Source organism: Lutra lutra, chromosome 5, assembly GCF_902655055.1.
Source record: "Lutra lutra chromosome 5, mLutLut1.2, whole genome shotgun sequence".
In the NCBI taxonomy this organism is placed as follows: Eukaryota; Metazoa; Chordata; class Mammalia; order Carnivora; family Mustelidae; genus Lutra; species Lutra lutra.
This window is the reverse complement of record NC_062282.1, coordinates 42349234-42368048: the sequence shown is the minus strand read 5'-3', so window position 1 is coordinate 42368048 and position 18815 is coordinate 42349234. Positions and strand designations below refer to the sequence as shown.

The 18815-nt window shown below is 51.8% G+C and overlaps 1 protein-coding gene across 3 annotated transcripts in view; it reads right to left on the bottom strand.

Annotated features, from left to right (window-relative positions):
• Positions 1 to 2805: 2805 nt before the first annotated feature.
• PPARGC1B (PPARG coactivator 1 beta) overlaps positions 2806 to 18815 on the bottom strand; it is a 110716-nt gene continuing 94706 nt past the window's right edge. For 2 of the 3 annotated variants that reach the window (XM_047729265.1, XM_047729266.1), the window contains 4 exons: positions 16103 to 16178; positions 13951 to 14072; positions 11366 to 11520; positions 2806 to 10441 (listed from right to left, as the gene is read on the bottom strand). In XM_047729265.1, the coding sequence (XP_047585221.1) occupies positions 10341 to 10441; positions 11366 to 11520; positions 13951 to 14072; positions 16103 to 16178 (454 nt within the window). In that variant the 3' untranslated portion in view covers positions 2806 to 10340. Of the gene's footprint in view, positions 10442 to 11365; positions 11521 to 13950; positions 14073 to 16102; positions 16179 to 18815 lie in introns of those variants that run through there. The other variant, XR_007127356.1, reaches the window with a different exon arrangement.

Below are 18815 nucleotides of genomic sequence, written 5' to 3'. Positions count from 1 at the left end.
AGACATGACTTCAGCTGCAGGGAGACACTTTGCCCAAGGTCACTCCCAGAATGGCCTACACACAACGACAGGGCCATACCCAGTATTACGGTGCAGCAAAGGGCCCTTCTAGCCCCAGGACTAGATCCTCGTGATCACCAAGGCTGCCACCAGAGCTCCATCACAGCTCAGCTTCTCCCTCTGCCCGCTCCTACTCCCTTCCCTTCCCCGGGTGTTGGTCCCACTCCTTAATAAACACTTTGCAGACCAAGACCACCACAGAGGCTCCTTTCTGGGGAGCCCAACTGGTGACACCTGTCCTTCATCACCTCACCCCCACAAGTCGCAAAAGTGTCCAAATTAATTGGTTTGCTTGATATAACCCAAATGAGTTTCACACTGTAACTGGTTATGTCTCTTAAGCCTCTTTTAACCTACAAAAGCACTCCCTTCTTTTTCCTTTGCAAAGGACTTATTGTGGAAACAGAGTCAGCTGTCCCATATCCTGGATTTACCCGTCTGCCTCCTTGTACTGGTGTCTGACATGCTCCTCTGTCCCCAGTTCTTCTCGAGGTGGGCAGTAGTTCTAGAACTTCTCTTCCTCCCAGAAAGAACATATCAAAGCAGAAGTTAATGTGTTAAAACATTGGCTTGCAGGAGGGGACCAAAAGTTTTCTCCAAACTCCATGTAAACCAGGGATCTCCTCTAACCTCCCTTTCTACATAAATGAGGAATGGCAGCCAGTGAAGTGATGAGCTGGGCGAAGCTCGTGGCGCAGTCCCCTGGCTTCCGTCCAGATGGCCGAAGTCACAGAGAACACAGTGTACCCAGCACACAGCCCTGTGACAGCCATAGCTCATCACTCCTGGCTCCTGGCACACGAGCCCTGCCCATGTTTGCAGTTCGGGATGTCACTAAGAAGCTGGGTCTGGAACCCTCATCTTTTAACTCTTGATATTCTGCCCTCCTGAAATTAATGCTCTCAGAGTCTTTAAACAGAGACATGTCCCCAAGCCTGCCACACATAGCGCTTACGTGGCAGAGTAAAGAGGAGAGGTAAATGTCACTCAGGAACATACAGATGCTGGTCCTGGCTCCATTCCCTGAGCAGGTTCTCTCTGGTCTCCCCAGGCCTCAGCCTTCCCCATCTGTCACACGAGTCACAGTCCCCGCCATGCCTCTCACGGGGCTATGGTTAGCACCAGAAAGACCATTTAGGAGGGTAGACGCTCCCATTGATTAAGCACTTTCCAAGATGTCCTATGTACTGTTCACGACCTAATTTAACCCTCACAATCCTAAGGGGTTGAAACCACCACTAGCCCCATTTATCACATCCGTACGAGACTCAGGCTAGGAAAGCTGCCTGAGGACACCCAGCTGGTAAGTGGTGGAGTCAAGACTCAAAGCCAAACAGCTTGACACCAGACTCCTGGCTTGTCACCATTGTCCCTGCACCATACTGCTTCTGAGAACCAGCTTTTTTAGAACATAAGGGACCTCTAAGCAGATCATCTCGTTTCATACTCAGGGAAACCAGGGGCCAAAGAGATGATTTAACGCAAGTTTGCACAATACAGAAGTGGCAGAGTTGGGTCTCAAATGCAGGTCTCGAGCCTCCAAATCTCCCACACCATTGACTGCATCTTTGAAGGGATTATTTCCGTGACTCCGTAGCTTGGCTGCCTCCCTAGCTGTGTCCAGTCATCAGGCCATGAATAGGATCCACTCACTCGTCCATTCAGGAATTCCTAAGCAATAGGGCTGGGCAGCCCGCCATGAACAGAGAAACAGCCTTGCTTTCCTGGACTTTACCATCAAGCAAGGGGGAGACAGAAACTGTGCGATCAGTCCCATGGATAACCTCTTGAAACACTAACCCAAGTCACAGTACCCTGCTGCCCAGCGGAAACATCCCCGTTCATCCGCATGGGAAATATCATGACGGGCTCCTCTCCAACGGCAGAAATCCAAACCGTTTCCAGACTGGGAAAATAAATCACCAGAAAATGAGAGCAAATTTATGTAGGAAATTAACAACTTGAAAATAGCTTGCATAGAACATAGAAAGGAACGGCTTATTGTACTTCTTCTCCTGTGTCTATGATTTTCTTCACCAATGTTTCCACCCTTTGTGGGCACATGGAGATCCATGGGGCTCTTGCACTCAAACAGCACCTAGAAAATAAAGCTAAAGCAGCTTTACGGCAAAATAAAGGCTAAACCGCGAGAACCTAAAACCAAGGAAATGACACCACGTCCAAGACGGACAGTCCCATCTTCACCTCTTCTGGGGGTAAGAGGGCACAGGAAAACAGCTCAAAGGCATGCACAAGCAGCACACAGTTCAGGTCTGTTCTTCAATCCTCTGGCCAGAAACGTTTTTGTGTGTGTGTGGGTTTTATTTTATTTTATTTTTTTTTTTGGAGGACCAGAAACTGTTTTGCAGTTGTCAGTTGCTGAGTGTTTTTGCTTGAAAACATGTCAAAATATCACTTTCCGCATGTTTATTTAGTGCGCTCATGTGAAAAAGGCGATGTAGCCAGACAAGGAAGTCCTTGTGCAGAAAGCGAAAGAATTTTTGAAAAGTCATAACAAGAAGCTGGTCACGAACGGCTGCTCCGCCCGACTGGTTCACGATCTCCATGCAATGTGACAGAAGGAAGAGGGAGTTCAGAGGGCAGGGTGGGGGGCTGCTGCAGGGCCCACCTGGACCAGGCTTTTCTCCCGGAAAGTGAGCCCAAAATCAGAATCCTTTTCCCACTTAGTGGGCAGGGTGTCCCTCAGCAAACACGTTGACGAATAAAGACACACCGGGATGGGGCTGTGGGTGGTATTTTCTTTTTTAATCTCCATAGTGTATTTGTTAAGTTTATTTATAAGCAGATCACTTCACTATTTACAGTACATGAGCATAGAGATTCTACAGTTTTTGTGATGTAAACAATAACCCCACAGTAGGAGTCTGAGGAAAGAAGCCAGTTCTGAAGTATTTACAGACGTTAAAATAGAACTTTATACTCACAGAATAATAATACATAGAGCAATTTGGTTAAATTATCTATGAAACTATAGAATCTGACAATGTACAAATACAGGAAAACGGTTTCTCATTTAGAAGGTAAGACAGATAAATCACACCAGAAATAAAATAGGGACGATGACAACCACAATAATTAAAAGCAAAGAAGGTGTCTTCCTTGCCTGTTACAGATAAAGTATTTATATAAATAAGGACACAACCCAACAAAATGGAAAAAATATATAAAAATCCTCTACCAATTAAAAAAAATAGCAAAACTAAAAACTCGATTCTCAATCATTAGCAGTGTCCTTTAAAAAATTAAAATTTAGCTTTCTATTATAAATAACAAAGCAGACGTGTCCCTCTGTGTAGGTGAAATTCTTGCGCCTTTCTCAAGAAATGCATCAATGTAATTCCACACATACACACAAACACAGGCACGCACACGAGCAGACAGACACACGTGCGCACGCACACACACACAGACCCACACACAGGCATACACACACACAGCCTTGCGCTCACGCACCCCAGGCTGTAGTTACCTTGTTGAGCTTCCCAATAAATAATGCCCCCTACAGTAGTACTCCTGGGGATGCCCAAACCTAACAAGTTTAGCCATTCCCTGGTTTGACCCTGTCCCAGAGCCGGGGAAAGCCCTGGCTTCCTATTGCTCAGAATTCTCTAGGCTGCATGGTCACACCAAGAGAAAAGGATTTGAGTCCAAGATTTGGAAATGCTGGAAGGGACCACAGGGACCACCTCGCCCAGTCGATTAAGGCTAGCTACAGACACCGTCTCTTTAGAAACCTGGGGTTGGAGAGAGGGGTCTTGTGTTGGTTCCAACCTTAGCAGCCGCCCCTGGAGGACACAGGTTCTCGAAGCCAATGCTAATACCGTGGCACGAGGAGGCGGGCGTGAATTCCCAGAGCAGGCTGCACTGAGGCGGACTTCTGCATGGTCGTCTTCCCCAGAGACCATCTGGAAATTCAGGCAGTCCACCTCCCTGTTCCACTGACCACACTCCCCTTGAGATCTCCAACCTGTTTCCATCGGACTCAGAACGCCCTCAAGAAACAAAGTTGGGAAGAGTTTATGACTTTTTATTCCTAACACAAAAACATTTGACAACATTTTTCAATACAAAATACAAAACCAAACCAAAAGGAAGAAAAAAAAAAAAAACCTGTTTGGCTATTCAGTGGATCCATCAAAGGCCATGGCCAGGCCCCTACCCCAATCCCTGGCCCCAGAATCCTCACACCTAACCTCTTTGCTCACCCCGAGGGTACAGTGTGGGCCACCTACCAGAGGTTCACTTAACAAGGTCAGCAGCTGGGCTGCTAGTATTGCAGTTACAGTAAACCCCTCCTGGGCACCTGGACACAGAGTCTACTCCTGTCTCCTCTGCCCACAGGGTAATTAGTGTGCTTCTCAGTCTATGCAAGTCTACTAACTGGTTGCTTCTGGAGTCTTCTGACTGGTGTTACACCAGATCCTAAGCACACAGACGGTTCACTCAGGCCATGACATTTAATTCCCCAAACTGGTGCTGGTCAGCAAGGTGGCCAAAGGATTTATTTGCCTTCCATCTGGGTAGCTGGTGGATACAGTCTTTGGCCACTAGAGGGCGACCAGACGCTGATAAGGCAAAGTGCTGAGGTGGACGCTGACCAATCCCTTCACAAGACACCCAGGGGCAAGGCTGGCCAAGTGGGAAAGGAGGCTCTGTTGGGGTTCCTTGCAGGATCCCTTGACAAAACATACAGCACAGAGGGGGTTTAGCTATAAAAACATGTCTTTGAGGCATTGCTCAGACCAGGGATGGACCACCTACAAAAACGTATTCTCCAAGCCCCCGGCTCGTGGAGCTGGGTTTCTATGCTGCTTCTAAAATCTGCAAGGCATCATCTGGAAGAACCAGAATATCTGAAAATCGGTCCCCTGAGACCTCAAAGCCTCGGCCAGCACAGCTGGATTATTAAAGAAACGAAAAGCAAAAGCTGCCCTAAACATATGCAGCGTGATCAGTGCCTCCTGTTGCCCCATAGGTTTTACAATCATTTGAAGGAAATGTGTGAAAAGTGCCTAAGTGAAGCTGTTGTGAAAAAAAAAAAAAAACAAGTGTATTGCTAGTATCGTCTGAGAGCGAGAGAGAAACAGCCAAGCGGTCACAACATTCGGATTAAAAGCTGTTCGGTGGGGACGATGACAAGGCTAACGTGAGATGTGCAACCGCCACCTAGCCAAGCTGCGGTCGAACTTCTCACCATCCCCATGAGAAACTATGGCTTAGATCTGGCCTGGGGAGCTGGCCTCCTCATACAAGGGAACTCGGCCAGGACCATGTGGGTTTGAATCTGCTGCTGGTTGGTGACCTTGTGGGGAGAACTCTCGCCCGGGACTGAAGCTGGAAGCAGCTTGAGGATGAGATCGGTTTCACAGGGAAGTGACAGACTCCCAATGCTCCCGCGTGTGAACCCCAGGAGTTCGAAAGTGACCCTGGTGCTCGTTCCGTCCAACGCTCTCCTTCCTTAGTGGAGAGAACACAGGAGGCCCCAGATCACACAGCAAGTGAGAAGTGTCAGGTTTCTCACTGAGATGGCTTATAGTTAGGAGACTTGCTCCGTAAACCCATTTCCATCAGCTGGGCTCTTTTAGCTTTTTATACGTACATAAAAATATGTACTGAGATCTAAACTCATGGTTCCCTTTCTCGAGGGCCTCCACCCAAAGGGCCAGCAACGGGCTAGCCCTAGGATCAACTCTGCCACTATTTAGGAAGGGATCCCGCTCCCCTCTCCGACCGGCCCCCCTCCCAACCCCAGCCCAAGCCCTAGGAGAGTACCTCACACAGCCGAAGGAAACCCGTATCTGCCAGCGTAGAAACACGGAGCCAGGCTGAAATGTTGTGATTTCTCAAAGTGCTTTTATTGGTTCAATGCAAAGTCAGCCTCTGCCTACTTCCTGGCATCCTTCGGCCGGCTCCCGGGGATCCTCCCCCCACCCAGCATCTGTTTGGGGCCCAGGGCATTTCTGTGGGTTTCCCAGCCCCCGAGCTCCCCCTCCATTTACCCTGTACCTCCGGACTCTGCACACCGCCCCGGAGCCCACCTCTGTGGGCAAATCCCCCCAGGGACTCGGGGCCCAGCTTCAACATATCGCACAGAAGCACCAGCTGCTTGCTTTCTGCCTCAGTGGGAAGGGGTGAGGGGGTCCCTCTTCTTTGGCCAACAAAACCATGAGGTTCATTTTATTAGCTTCTGTATAGCATCCCATTCCTTTCCTTAGTCCTATCTGAGGATAACCACTGCATCCCAGATGCTAAGAAAAATACTACAGGTTTCTGACTCTGTGAGTCAGAGCAACCCACCGTCCGGGGTCTGTGCTCTCTCAGGCTGACATTTCAACAGAACCCAAGGCCTGGGGTAAGGTTCTCCCCATGCCTGCACAAGGACCACATTATCAAGGCCTTCCGTGCCACCTCCTCTCACCACCTGCACGCTGGCCTCAGCGGGCAGGCCGCATATGCCTGGAAGAAAGAGCTGTCAAAACTTCCATCAGCACAGGTTCTACTCAATGAAAAGACTTCTAAGTGCATCTCTTCCTACACCAGGACGTGGGTACCGAGTGTTTGCAGCTCAGAGCTCTCCTCCCTTCCTCCTCCTGCCCCCAAAGCCCCACCCACCCACCCCCCGAGCACGGTCAGCACGCCACACTGCAAGGCCCCACAGCAGACGCAGACACCTGACTCGTGGCTCTTTGACTCAAAAGCTGTTTCCTGGATTGGGAGCAGGGTGTGATGGGCTAAGGGGGGCGTGGGGGGTGGGAGGTGGGGCTTCTCTGCACTCCATCCACTCATATTCTTTACCTCTTTGATGCATTTTCCTTCGGTAACCAGAACCCCCAAGAGTGAGGATTCTGATTCAGCCTGGTACCGACTGAGGAAGGAGATGAAGAATTCCACTTAGCGGTTGGATCGGACATTTCTGGAAACACCAGCACAGCACAGAGATGGACAGTACAGCCTGGGCGGCTGTCAACACAGTCTACAGTAAGCTTTTATGGCAATCACATGTAAACATCATCCAGAGCAAATACTAGGACACAGCTACAGTGAGGTGGTTGCCAATGGCAGCTGCTCCCTCTGGGTTCCTCCTTACTATAGTGGGCAAGAGACCAAGGTATACTGGTTCTCCTGAAGAGACCCTGGAGTCTCCTTGGTTGTAATACACAGCACCGAATTGAGTCTTCCAGATAGAGGTTGTCTGTAGGCTCGGTCAGTTTTTGAACTTGTAGCCTTGCAGGGATGGGACGGCAAGCAGAAAGTGCCTCGTGCTCTTGGCCGGCCGGCACCCTCTCCCCCTGCAGCCAGCCCTGACCTGAGGCATGGTGCCACCTGGTGCCAAGCTCGGATCTCTGCTCTGCTCTAGGGGCAGGGGCTAAGTAACTTCGAGTGCCCTGTATTCATCTGAAGTGGATGGGGAGCCTCAGCTGACCCAGAAGACGGGAGGAGAGACTGGTCTTCCACTAAAAATCTGCCTTTCTTTACCCTCCCATACCACCTGCCCAGGGGAGAATTTCTGACTTAGGGCAAACCGAGGAACAAGCAAGTAGGAGGGGCTTAGAGAACCTCTAGCCCAACTCCTTCTGCAGCAGAGGGGAGTGGGGGGGGATTCTGTGACTTAGGCGAGACTCAAGGTCACAAAGTTCTTGGTGGAGCCAAGACTCAATGCAGCTCTCCAGACTCTGAATCTGGAGTTCCTTCCTACTGGCTTCCACAGGACGAACCCTCAGTGTACTCCTCGGTGCAAATTAGGACTTGGGAGAGGCAGCAGGCAGATTTAAATTCTACTCGAGTGCATTCCATACCCATTTATTGTATGCCTACTGTGTGCTAGGCAGTGAATAGCTATAAAAGGAATTTACAATGTTCAGGTCTGTGCTGTGGAAGTCCCTTTGTTTGGTTCATCCTCATAAACCCCACCTCCCTCAAACATATCATATCTGCTATTCCGCTTGCTCCCCCGTGCCCCACACTCAAGTAGGGGTTATGTGTCACAGTATTATTGGGAGTCCCTGCCAGTGAATGGCTTTAGGGAAATTTTCTCTCATAGATCAGGACAGGATAGAAAGGGATGGGCAGCATGAATCCCAGCCACCATTTGGTTCTGTATGATGGAAACCTTTCAAAAGATCAGACCAGAATGTCAAACGATAAACTCTGATCCATTAATAATGGCTGTCCAGAGCACTGTGCTCAGAGTTCTAAATGAACTCTCAAGCTCAAAGAACATGAGTTCTGTGGTTGATTAGTTATGCCTGCCACTGGCCAAGGATGTGGAAGTAGTGGTACATGTATCATGTATTTGCCATCTTGAACTAGATACCATCTTTGCAGAAGCTAAGAGCTGGCAGGGACCTTAGGGATCAACTTGCCCACTTCTCCCCCTCAGTCCATTTCACAGAAAAGGAATTTGGGGCCCAGGAGGGATATATGGGAGCTCAAATTCCCTATTCCTTCTAAAGCCCGTTTCCTCCAGCCCTCTCCATGGGCTTGGAGTATGCTCATCTCCCAGGACAAGCTCACTGGCCCAGCATTACTACTCAGGTATTTGATCACTTTAAAAATAACAGTAATAATCAACTACCAATTCTCAAAGTTCTAAGCCTGGCAGGAGCATCACACTGAATTAGCTTGTTGAGTTTAATGAGTTAATTTCAAACATGTTTAAAGCAAGCAGAACTTTTCTCTTTCTTTTTAATACAAAAATTCCCCAAGGAACCCTGACATCTGAACAAGATGAAGTTGGAGCTGCTCTTTCTGAAGCAGCGGTCACAAGCTCATACCCTGCCTGGCCACACTTGCCCTCACAAATGGCCCCCAAGGCACCCGCAGAGCATCCCAGCTAGACATTGTTTGACATCACTCAAGAACATAAAATTTAAAGTAAAGGCCAATTAGAATGTTGTCTAAGCTGGAAAGGACCTTGGCGATTGTTTTATCCACCCCCAGTCCCCACATGCCCCCGCCTTGCTCCCTCTGCCCCATGCTACCCAAACCCCGCTACAGGTGAAGGAATGGGAAAGATGAGCTGGTAGAAGGACGATGGGTTCGTGGCTGGCCCCAGAAGGATGACTGTTCCCTGATCACCTGCCTGTGCCACTCCAGGTGTGTCACTAAAGCTCTGGTGGCATGTCCACAGGTGTAGGGAAACCACAGAACCCTCTAGGTCAAGACGCACGCTGAGCCTAAACCTGCCTAATGCTGGGGAGCCAGCTGCTGACTTAACCCTCCAAGTAAGCCCAGAGGCCTCTAGCCTGTGGCCCAGCGTAGCTGGCCTCACCTGAAACTGTGCCTTTTTACCCAAAGCTACTGCAGCAGCATGGGATCAGTAATCAGGAGGCCTAGGCTGGGTCACTGCTCTGCCTTGTCACTGGCTGTGGGACCTCAGGTAAGGCCCATCACCTCTTGGGGCACTGCCCGCCTCACCTGGAAAAACAAGGATCAGGAGACTCACCCCGCCTGCCTTATGAGATCTACCAGGATCCCAGCACTCCAGGCCAGGCCCAAGTTCTGAGCACCAGCTGGTGCCCAGTGAGGGTTCTGACTGGAACTGGACCTGCGCATACTCAGTTTGACTCAGGGCAGAGCTTGGCAGGCAAGTCTCAGAAGCCTCTCTCCACTGCTCCGAGTTGTGGCTGCGGGCCACACTGCCCTGGGGACCAACCCACCAGCCACCCAGCACCTCTAGGGCTTTCTGGCAGAGGAAGCAGAGCAGCTCAGTGGCAAACACCTCACAACAGTGCATAGTTAAAAAATCAAGGAAGCAATACAATAATCCCAGGCACAGTACGTCTGAGCCATAAATACATTATTTGAAGGATATATTTTTTTTTCTTCAATTAAAAATGAGCATATAATCCTGATTCTATTCACGAGTAACAATTTCATCATCACATACTACGGACAAGAAATGTTAGGGTGAACACGGCTGCACGTCTACGAGGGAAGTCGGTCAGGGAGATAAGGGACGTGGGGGACTGACCCAGCAATGGGAGGCGCGCCCAGGGCCGCCCGCCGGAAGCGAGGACGCTACAGTGGCAGTGGGACGTTAACATCATGGAAACTCACAGACAGAAGCAGCTTTGTTCAATGTAAACATTGATTTGTTTTTTTTTTTAAAGGACAGCAGTTTCAAGTCTCTCTCTCTCTCTCTCTCTCACGCGCTCGCGCTCTGGCCTTCTCGTATACTTAATTTCTTTGAAAACGTAAACATATTGGAAGGGCCTTGTCTGAGGTATTGAGGTATTCCTCGAAGGTTAAGGCTGTTATCAATGCAGGCTCTGCTGGGCCTCCTTCAGTAAGCTGTCAAAATCCATGGCTTCGTACTTGTTTTTCATGGACGCAGGGAGGGCCTCTTCTGAATTGGAATCTGGGCAGGGGGTGAAGGAGTCAAGGAGAGGGGAAGGCAGTGAGCAACTCAGAGAGGCCGGACGGTCAGAAGATCTGCCACCAGGGTCAGCCCCGTGGAGCGTGAGTGGCCGACGCCTCAGACAGCACCAGACAGCAAGCATTAACCCCTGCCAGCCAACTGGGACCCCTCTGCCCGGTCATCAGTGTCTCGGGGCTGCCCTGTTTCCAGAACGTGGTGGCCCCAACTAGCACACCCCAGGGCTCCTCCCTGGCTCCGATATCCTATACATCTGTTTCCCTAAGAGCTTCCTGCCCACTAGGAGACCACTGCCCGAGTCACATAAGGCAGCCTACGAAGCTAGGATGCCCTCATGGTGCAGAGATGGAACCAGGTCCCACGTGCGTGGACGGGCAGCCAGGCGCAGCACCGCCTGGCCAGGAGCCCTCTGCGTTTCCTCACCCTCAGCTCCATACTATGGAGGCTGTGTCAGATTCCCCTCTACAGAGCGTTCTCTCCTAAATAGTACATGTCTGTCCTTCTTCACTAACTCGTCCCCCAATGGTGAGGGGTGGGGTGACAACATCATTTCGCTGTGGCCCGTGAACCAACAAGGCTGCCTGCTGCCTGTTGGGGCCACCGTGGAATGCCCCCGAAAAGCAGCAGGGCAGCCACAGGCCCCGGGAGGTCAGAGAGACAGTTAATCTGGTTCTGCCAGCCGGCTATGAACATAAGACCAGACCTTCCAAGAGGCCACAGGGGCCTCAAATCTCTCTCTTGGTACCAGTCTTGAGACATGACAAGACAGACCAGAGACCAGAAGGAAAACAAGATGGCAAACTCCAGCCCATGAAGTTTTTACCCATCGGCACACTTTAGTGTGGGAGCTGGGTCCACAGGGGGCTTTAGGTGGTCCCGGAGTGTGGCAGGGCCTTGTGCACTTACCATAGTCAGTGTGTCTGGGTCGGCAGAAGTGCGGGAGGCCCCCGCAGCTCAGCTGGAAGGAGGGCTCATGGCGCTTCCGCAGGGCAGCGCCCTTCCTCAGAGACAGGGCCGCGTGCTCAGAACACCGGTAGGTGATGAAGCCGTACTTCTCGCCTCTGTGGGGAGAGGTCGGGGGAGCACGTTACTGAGTCAGCTTGGTCGACACTCTCGGAGCACCCATGACGAGGTGCCGAGCAGAGACCCACACTGAATCAGTAACCGTGTCGCATGGTCCCCAAATACAGAGGACGGCAATCACAGCCCAGCAACAGTAAGAGCAGGTGATGCACAGACCGGGCGCCTCCACCTTCAGACCGCCCTGTGAGTGGCTCCTGGAGCGTTCTTCCCCTCAGGGATGAGGAAACCAGTTCTGTGTTCAGAATTTGCCCAAAGATGAGTAGCAGGGTAGGGTACTCAAACTTGGGCCTCACGCCAAGAAAGCTTATTTGCCTCATCTCTACCCCCACTCTGCCTCTCCTGCCTCCTTCAAAGCCAGTGCTGGCCACCACCTCCTTGGCCGCGAACATGACCTCCCCCTCCCCCAATACAGCCGGTGTTAGTACACATCTCGTCCTCCGGGGTACACAACTCTGCCTGCTCAGCACCCACTCCCCTTCCTCTGACAAAGGCACCCTGTGCTCACAGCGACTCATCGGAGGATGACCCTGCTGCCCAAAGCAGCTTCAAAGACTCTACGCCAACTCTTGGCTGGAGCTGTGAGGGAGACCCCTCCTTTCCCTGGTAGGAGGGAGGTCAGCCTAGAGCTCCAGGCAGCCATTCTGCCACCAAAGGGCGGCCTGCACGAGGACGATGCTGAGTCGAGGGGCCTGAGGTCAGTTCGTTCCACAGCTGTTCAGTTCCACAAACAGCAAGAAAAAGCATCCTGGCTGCTAGTCCCTCTACTGTGTATAATTCTCAGGACAGGGACTAGGCAGAGTCCCCCTGCCGCCCAGGACAGGCTCACCAACACTGGGCGCCTAAGAAACACTCGGCTGAATCACATTTCCGGACACCTCCCGAACCAGGCCAAAGTGGGACCCCTTCTGCCTCCTGAGACGTCCAGGACTGCTCGCTCTGTTTTTCATGCTCTTTGCATCTGATGCCCTGAGGACTGCACAAAACTTCAAACAGTTCTATCTGTGCAGTGACTTTTTTTTTTAATTGTGATAAAAACACCAAACATAAAATGTACCATCTTTAGATTCTACTTGTACAAGGACTTTCTTTGTTATTTTTAATTGTGATAAAAACACCACCTCTAGAACAAGCGGATCGTTCAATAGTGTGTTAAGTACATTCACGCGGCTGAGAACAGATCTCCCTCTCTCTGCTTGTCTTTTCCAGGACTCTGCCTGACTCCAGATACCTCATGTAATGGAATCATGCAACCCGTGTCTTTCTGAGAAGACAGATTTCATGGAGCATAAGGAGGTTACGATTATCAAGGTTCATCCATGCTTGCAGCATGAGACAGGATTTCCTCCCTTTCTAAGGCTGAATAATACTCCATGGTAGGCAAAGACTACATTTTGTTTATCCGTTCCTGAGTCAACAGACACTTGCGGTGTTTCCACTTCTTGGTTATTGTGAATAAAGCTTCTATTCACATGGGCGTGCAAAGATCTCTTTGAGATCCTGCTTTCCAGTCTCTGAAGTATTTACCCAGCAGTGTGATAGCTGGGTCATACGGTAACTCTCCGTTTCATTTTTTCAGGCACTGCCACACCAGTCTGCATTCCTGCCAACATGCACAAGGGTTCTGATTTCTGCCCACCCCTTGTCAACACCCGGAATGTTCCGTAGCGGCCTTAATGAATATGAAGTGTGTAATGATCCCTACACAGAAATTATTTTCTCATTGAAGCTTTCTAAAAATAGCGTTGTTAGAATTTAAAAACCTTAATCATCTATTTGGCAAATGCAATGGGAGATACTTCCGCATTATCTCAAAACTGACCAAGCTTTGACATCGAAGTTGTGCATTTACACGCAACCTGGTCTAGCAGAGCCCTTGGCAGATGACCACTGTGACACCAGGGGAGTGAGGAAAAACCAAGATTCCCAGCAGAATAAAAGGTCTGAAACTCGCTGCTCCGGAGGAACGGAGGAATGTGAGCAGCAGGGAGGTTCCAGAACACGTGTGCTGTTAAGCCTCAGGGACTGCCTGCTGCCCTGTACCAGCCCCAGGGTAGAGAAGCTAAAGCAGATCCCTGGGCTGCAGATTCAGCTCTGCTACTCACTAACTAGCTGCTCACTTAACTTGTCTGAGCTCCCCAAGAGGGAGAACGATAGAGTGCCCAGGGCACAGGCTTGTCAGAAGGCTGAAGAAAACGCACAGGAATAGCCTGGCACTTAGCAAACCATGGGCTTGCTGCTGGACTGTGACCGGACCTTCTCAGGGGCCTGACTCTCCAGGTCCAGGCTGCGCCATCATCAGATTTTCATCCTATTTTCTCAGGCGTCTTCTGTTTGGCCAGCCCAGGATGGGGCCCTCTGCCCCTCCCCACCCCCTCCCTCCTCTCCTGCAACAGCTTAAGCCGACCCACCTCTTGCTTCTGGTCAGCACCTGGCACTCCACAATCTCACCAAACACTTCAAAGCGCCTCTTCAGCTCTCGGGAGCTCATGTCACTGGAGAGATTCCGAACATACACCACACGGCCTTCGCCCTGCTCGAGAAGAAAAACACAGAGAGGCCCAGTCACTGTCTGGCTTCCTGGGACCCCCTTGATGGTGGGCTCCTGTGGAGTCCTCGTCCTCAGCCCATAACACCTGGCCGAGCAGGTGACGGCAGCTGGGGCTGGAGTCAGAGGGAGGACGATGACGATCCTTATCCCAGAAGACCGGCCTTGTTGAAGGAGGGGCCGCTGAGTGTCGGGTGGGGAATGGCTCCCAAAGGAAGCAACGGCTCACTTGAAGGCAATGAGCAGAGAAGGGACAGAGACAAGAGAGGCGTTCAGGATCATTCACAGAACTGCCTACTTCCAGAGTTGTGGTCCGAGTCTGGGACTTTTTTTTGGCAGTGGGGGAGGCTGTGGTTGAAAGGCAAGTTGCCAGATGGTAATGGGCAAGGATGGGGAACCAGGTCATTGTGGGGGTGACGGTGGGCAGGGAGGGAAGGCCATGGGATGCAGGCCCTTGGGCTCAGGGCCACCACCGTCCTCGGCTTTGCCAGGACAGCGTGTAGACACTGGGACTAAGATCACTTCAGGTGAGCTAGGTGCCATGCTGTGGGCCCCTAGAACAGTCCAGCAGAGAGAGGGGTGGGGAGAAACCCAGACTGGAATGTCCCCTCCTCTCCTCTACAATCTGTGACTGGATCCCGTTCAAGCCACTGCTGGCAGAAGAGCTCCTCTGACCCACTAGGTCAGCTCCAGCGGCGCTCCCGGAAAGCCGTGCTCTGGTGGCTAAAACGGGCAGGTTCTGGCTTGGACAGGTTTCTCTGGGAAGAGGGTAAGGCCAGTGATTCTGGAGCCTTCCCATTCTCATCTCACAGAAGGCAGGGGGGAAAGCAAGGCCCAGGGGCCACGGGTGGGCTACGCTGTCAGCTGCAGGGAAGGGGTTCTGCTCCGTGAAGGAACGCCCTCCTCCACACCCAGGCTCCTGGCAGCTCCTTCCACCGACAAGGTTCTTTGCTGCCTCTGCCCCACGGTCCTAACACTGCCTCGGGGCTCCTTTCCTCCAACACGTCTAGCCCCTTGCCGATGCCTTTCCCGGACGGCCCTATAAACACACCCTCCCCAACAGTCAAAACATGACTCTCTATTTCAGAGGCTTCAGCCTGACATGATTAATTCCACCGTGCCTCTCCCCATCTCTGATTACAGTGTTTATTCCTTGTTTATGAGTCTGTTGCCCTTCTCTCTGTTCTGCCCCAGCCACAGGAATGGGGACCACGTCCGTCTCGCTCATGCCAAGCACGTCACAACCGCCGAATGGTCACACACGGATTCCAGAAGATGCTCCAGGCATAGCCCGTGGTGGTCAGCACCTGCTGGCAGACACCTGTGTGCCTCCGGGGTACGCGCACCTCACAGAATCCCCCACCTCTGCCCCGAAGTCCCTGTCCTGGGGCAAGGCCATCAAGTGCAAGTCTGTTTGTCTTTCTGTGCCCCGTCTTACTTCCCTCCCCTTCTTTCTAGTGTCATGGAGGGGCTGGCTCCAGCTCTCCTCTGCAGTTTCCTGGCACAGCCTGGGCCCGCAGACTAACTCTGGGGGAGGAAGAGGGAGGTCAGTAGGAAGCAGGGAGCGGGTTCTCCCGGTCCCTTAGCCCTGATCAAGCTGGGGAAGTCTTGGGAAGGACAAGGCCCAACTCCCTGTGTACTGATGAGTAAACTAGGGCTCAGGGAAGCTGGGAGACCTGCCCAAGGTCACATAGAAGGTAGTAGCAGGGCTGCTCTGTGGCCTGGTTGGCCCAGCTCTGCTCCCCCGCTCCCCCACCACAGCCTGCCCTCTTAGCCCTGTCAAGCTGCCAGTGCTCAGCCCTAAAATCACCCCCAACTGTGGTGGCCGCACTTTGCACAATGCCACCTCTGATGCCCTTTGGGGACCCTGGTGCTTTTTGAAGTCAGAGAAATGGAATTATCTCGTGCAGGCCACAGCCAGCCTCAAAGGGCTTCGGGTCTAGGAAGCCCCGGCCCATCCTGATGCCCCTGCTCTTCCCCGTTCACTCCGGGCTCCGGGGCCCCAGATCACTTACAATGGCCTTTTCCCGCCGCTTCCTGGCGTGCCGGACGCTTGGCGTTCCGTCTGAACACGGCCCTCTGCTCTCACATCTGTCAGTGAACAAGCAAAGCAGAGGCACTCACTCTCAGGAGGGGCACGGCAGGGTAGGCGGGGGGCAGCTACCCCAGGAAGCAAGGGACGCTTCTTTAGAACTCACTCACGAGGGCGCTGGCGGAAGCCCAGCTTCCCCACCAGCAGCGACAGCCCAGGGCTGCATGTGGGTTTGCACAATCTGGCCCGCTTCTGGGACTGGATCCCTGAGAACTACCGTGTTGCTCATCAGCACCCTACCCTTCGGGGCCCTGCCTTTTTATGCCATGAGGGGTAGAAGGGCCCTTTTGCTTCATTACTACATTTGCTCTGATGGGGGAAAAGCAACCTATGAGGTTGTATGTTTCCCCGTTTTCCAAAGGCAAACCCTGAGGCTCAGGTTCAATATGGCATCTGCCTAAAGTTAGGACATGAGGGAGCCAGAGCTAGAAGGAGGGCTGCTGATCCTAGACACCTGCTCTCTAGCACTTCGTGCCCAGCCAAGAGGCGATCCCGGCTGTCGCAGTCCCCACAGTCATGCTGGCCATTAGGTGAGTCAGCCCGCACAGTCCCAGGACACTCCTGGATGCCACATGCCTGCGTCCTCTGGGCTGTCTGCATGCTGCCTCCTCCTCCAGGGAGCCAGCTGTCGGGAGTGGAAGCAGCATGGCATGCGCAGCCGGAGGGGAGTCCCGGCTCTGCACATTCCGTCTGCGTCTGTGGGAAATTCAGCACGCAGGATAAGCACATCGTCCAGTCGGGCAGCCTGCGTTTGAATCCTGGCTCTACCGCCTCCCTGCTGGGTGACCTTGGGCTAGTTACTTACATGCCCTTCGCTGTAGTTCTAGGACGGTAAGACGGGGAGAACTGACTACACCGCCTCCTTGGCCATCTGTGAGGCACAAATCAGAAAACGCTTAGCTCAAGAGCTGCTCAGTAACTGCTGGCTTGCCTTTCTGTTGCACCTCTTAGAGCCTTAGCTCCCTCACCTACAAAATGGGGATAAGAAGCAGATGTGCCCTCCAAGTGCATCTGTGAAGCTAAACAGGGTCACGGAAGGGGCTGTGACTCACAATCTTCAGAGCACTAGAAATAACAGAGGGTGCCTGAGTGGTTCTGTCGGGAAAGCGTCTGACTCTTGACTTTGGCTCAGGTCAGAATCTCAGGGTCATGAGACCTAGTAGGGCTCCACACTGGGCATGGAGCGCGCTTGGGATTCTCTCTCTCCCTCTCCCTCTGCCCCAACCTCTCTCTCTCCAATTAAAAAAAAAAAAAAAAAAAAAAAAAAAAGTGCTATAAATAACAAATACCATCATCCGTTTGCAACAGACTGGCAGTTTCCCACCTGAAGAGCTGAGAGTGACCGGAAGGTACCGTGGGGTTTGTGTTATGAAACCAGCTCAAAACACTTCTGTGGACCAATGTTGAGTACTAGAAGCACAGGTTTAAAAAAAATGTGGGTCTCGAGAAGATGGAGGATGACTAGTTTACCAGGTTTACCAGGCGCCAACTTTTGTCAACTGAGCAAGACCAGAGTTAACCCATTAATTTTCTCTAGGAAGCAGAAAAAGCCAGCCCTGAACTTGGCCCAAAAGCTAGAGAAGGAAAAGGAGAAGCCATGGGAGTTTCTAGAGAGGCTCCCATTTCTCTGCAGATGAGTGCGTGAATGCAGGCCTTCCTCCGACAGCCTGAGCTGGTCAGGAGGGAGCAGAGGCCAGGAAGCTCCAGCTCCAGCCTTGGGGGGATGTGTTTCAAAAACAAGACAGCCTTAGCAGCTTCTGAGCTACTAAATGTTGCAGAGGAAACAGCCTAATGCAGATGCCAAGTCACTTAGCTCACAGTGATCCCTGGGGAAAGGAGAATGGAGCCGGAAAGAGGGCTCAGAGAGGTCTGACCAATCACCCTGGCTTATTACGTAGAGGGGCTTTTAGAGAAATCGAGAGGGGACTCATTTTGAGTTAACAGGTAGCTCAGGGAATCTTAACCTTAGTGTCTGGAGAATCTACAAACCCCCTAAAATTGAATGCCCAGTTAGAGGTCTACGTCTATTTTAAAGGGAAGATGCATAGTTGCTTGATTCAGATTTTCAAACAGATACGAGCTGCTGGGGTAGATATATAAAGCTGAGTTTCTCTAAGAAAAGATATTTTTCTATTACCTGAATTCTGGGTCTCAGAGTATGGCACTCTGGGGACATCATCATCTCCTGGGAACTAGTGAGAAATGCAGATTCTCCCCCACCACCCCCAGACGTACAGAATCAGACCCTGGAAGGGTGGGGTCCAGCCCTCCGGACCAGGTGGCTGCTGCAGGGCTCGAGACCCAAGAGCACCATCTAGTGGTCATTCAGGTTCATCTCAGATGGAGGGTTTGGGACCTGCACTGACCCTCCTGGGGGACTCCCTCAGCTGAAGAATCAGGGCCTGCTGTGATCAGGGAGAGAAGCAACCTGTCTCCACCAACATATGCCAAACCTCCACTCTTTCTGCCTGGCTCCCTGCTGACTTTTGGACCAGCTCCTTCTTTCGGACCAGTCCAGGGAGCCAAGATGTTATGAGCACACGGGCTCATGAGGCATCATCGCTGTGGGAAGGTAAGGCAGCTCCCAGGGGGATGGCACTGAGAAATGGGATGAAACCTTATCGCTGCTTTTTTTT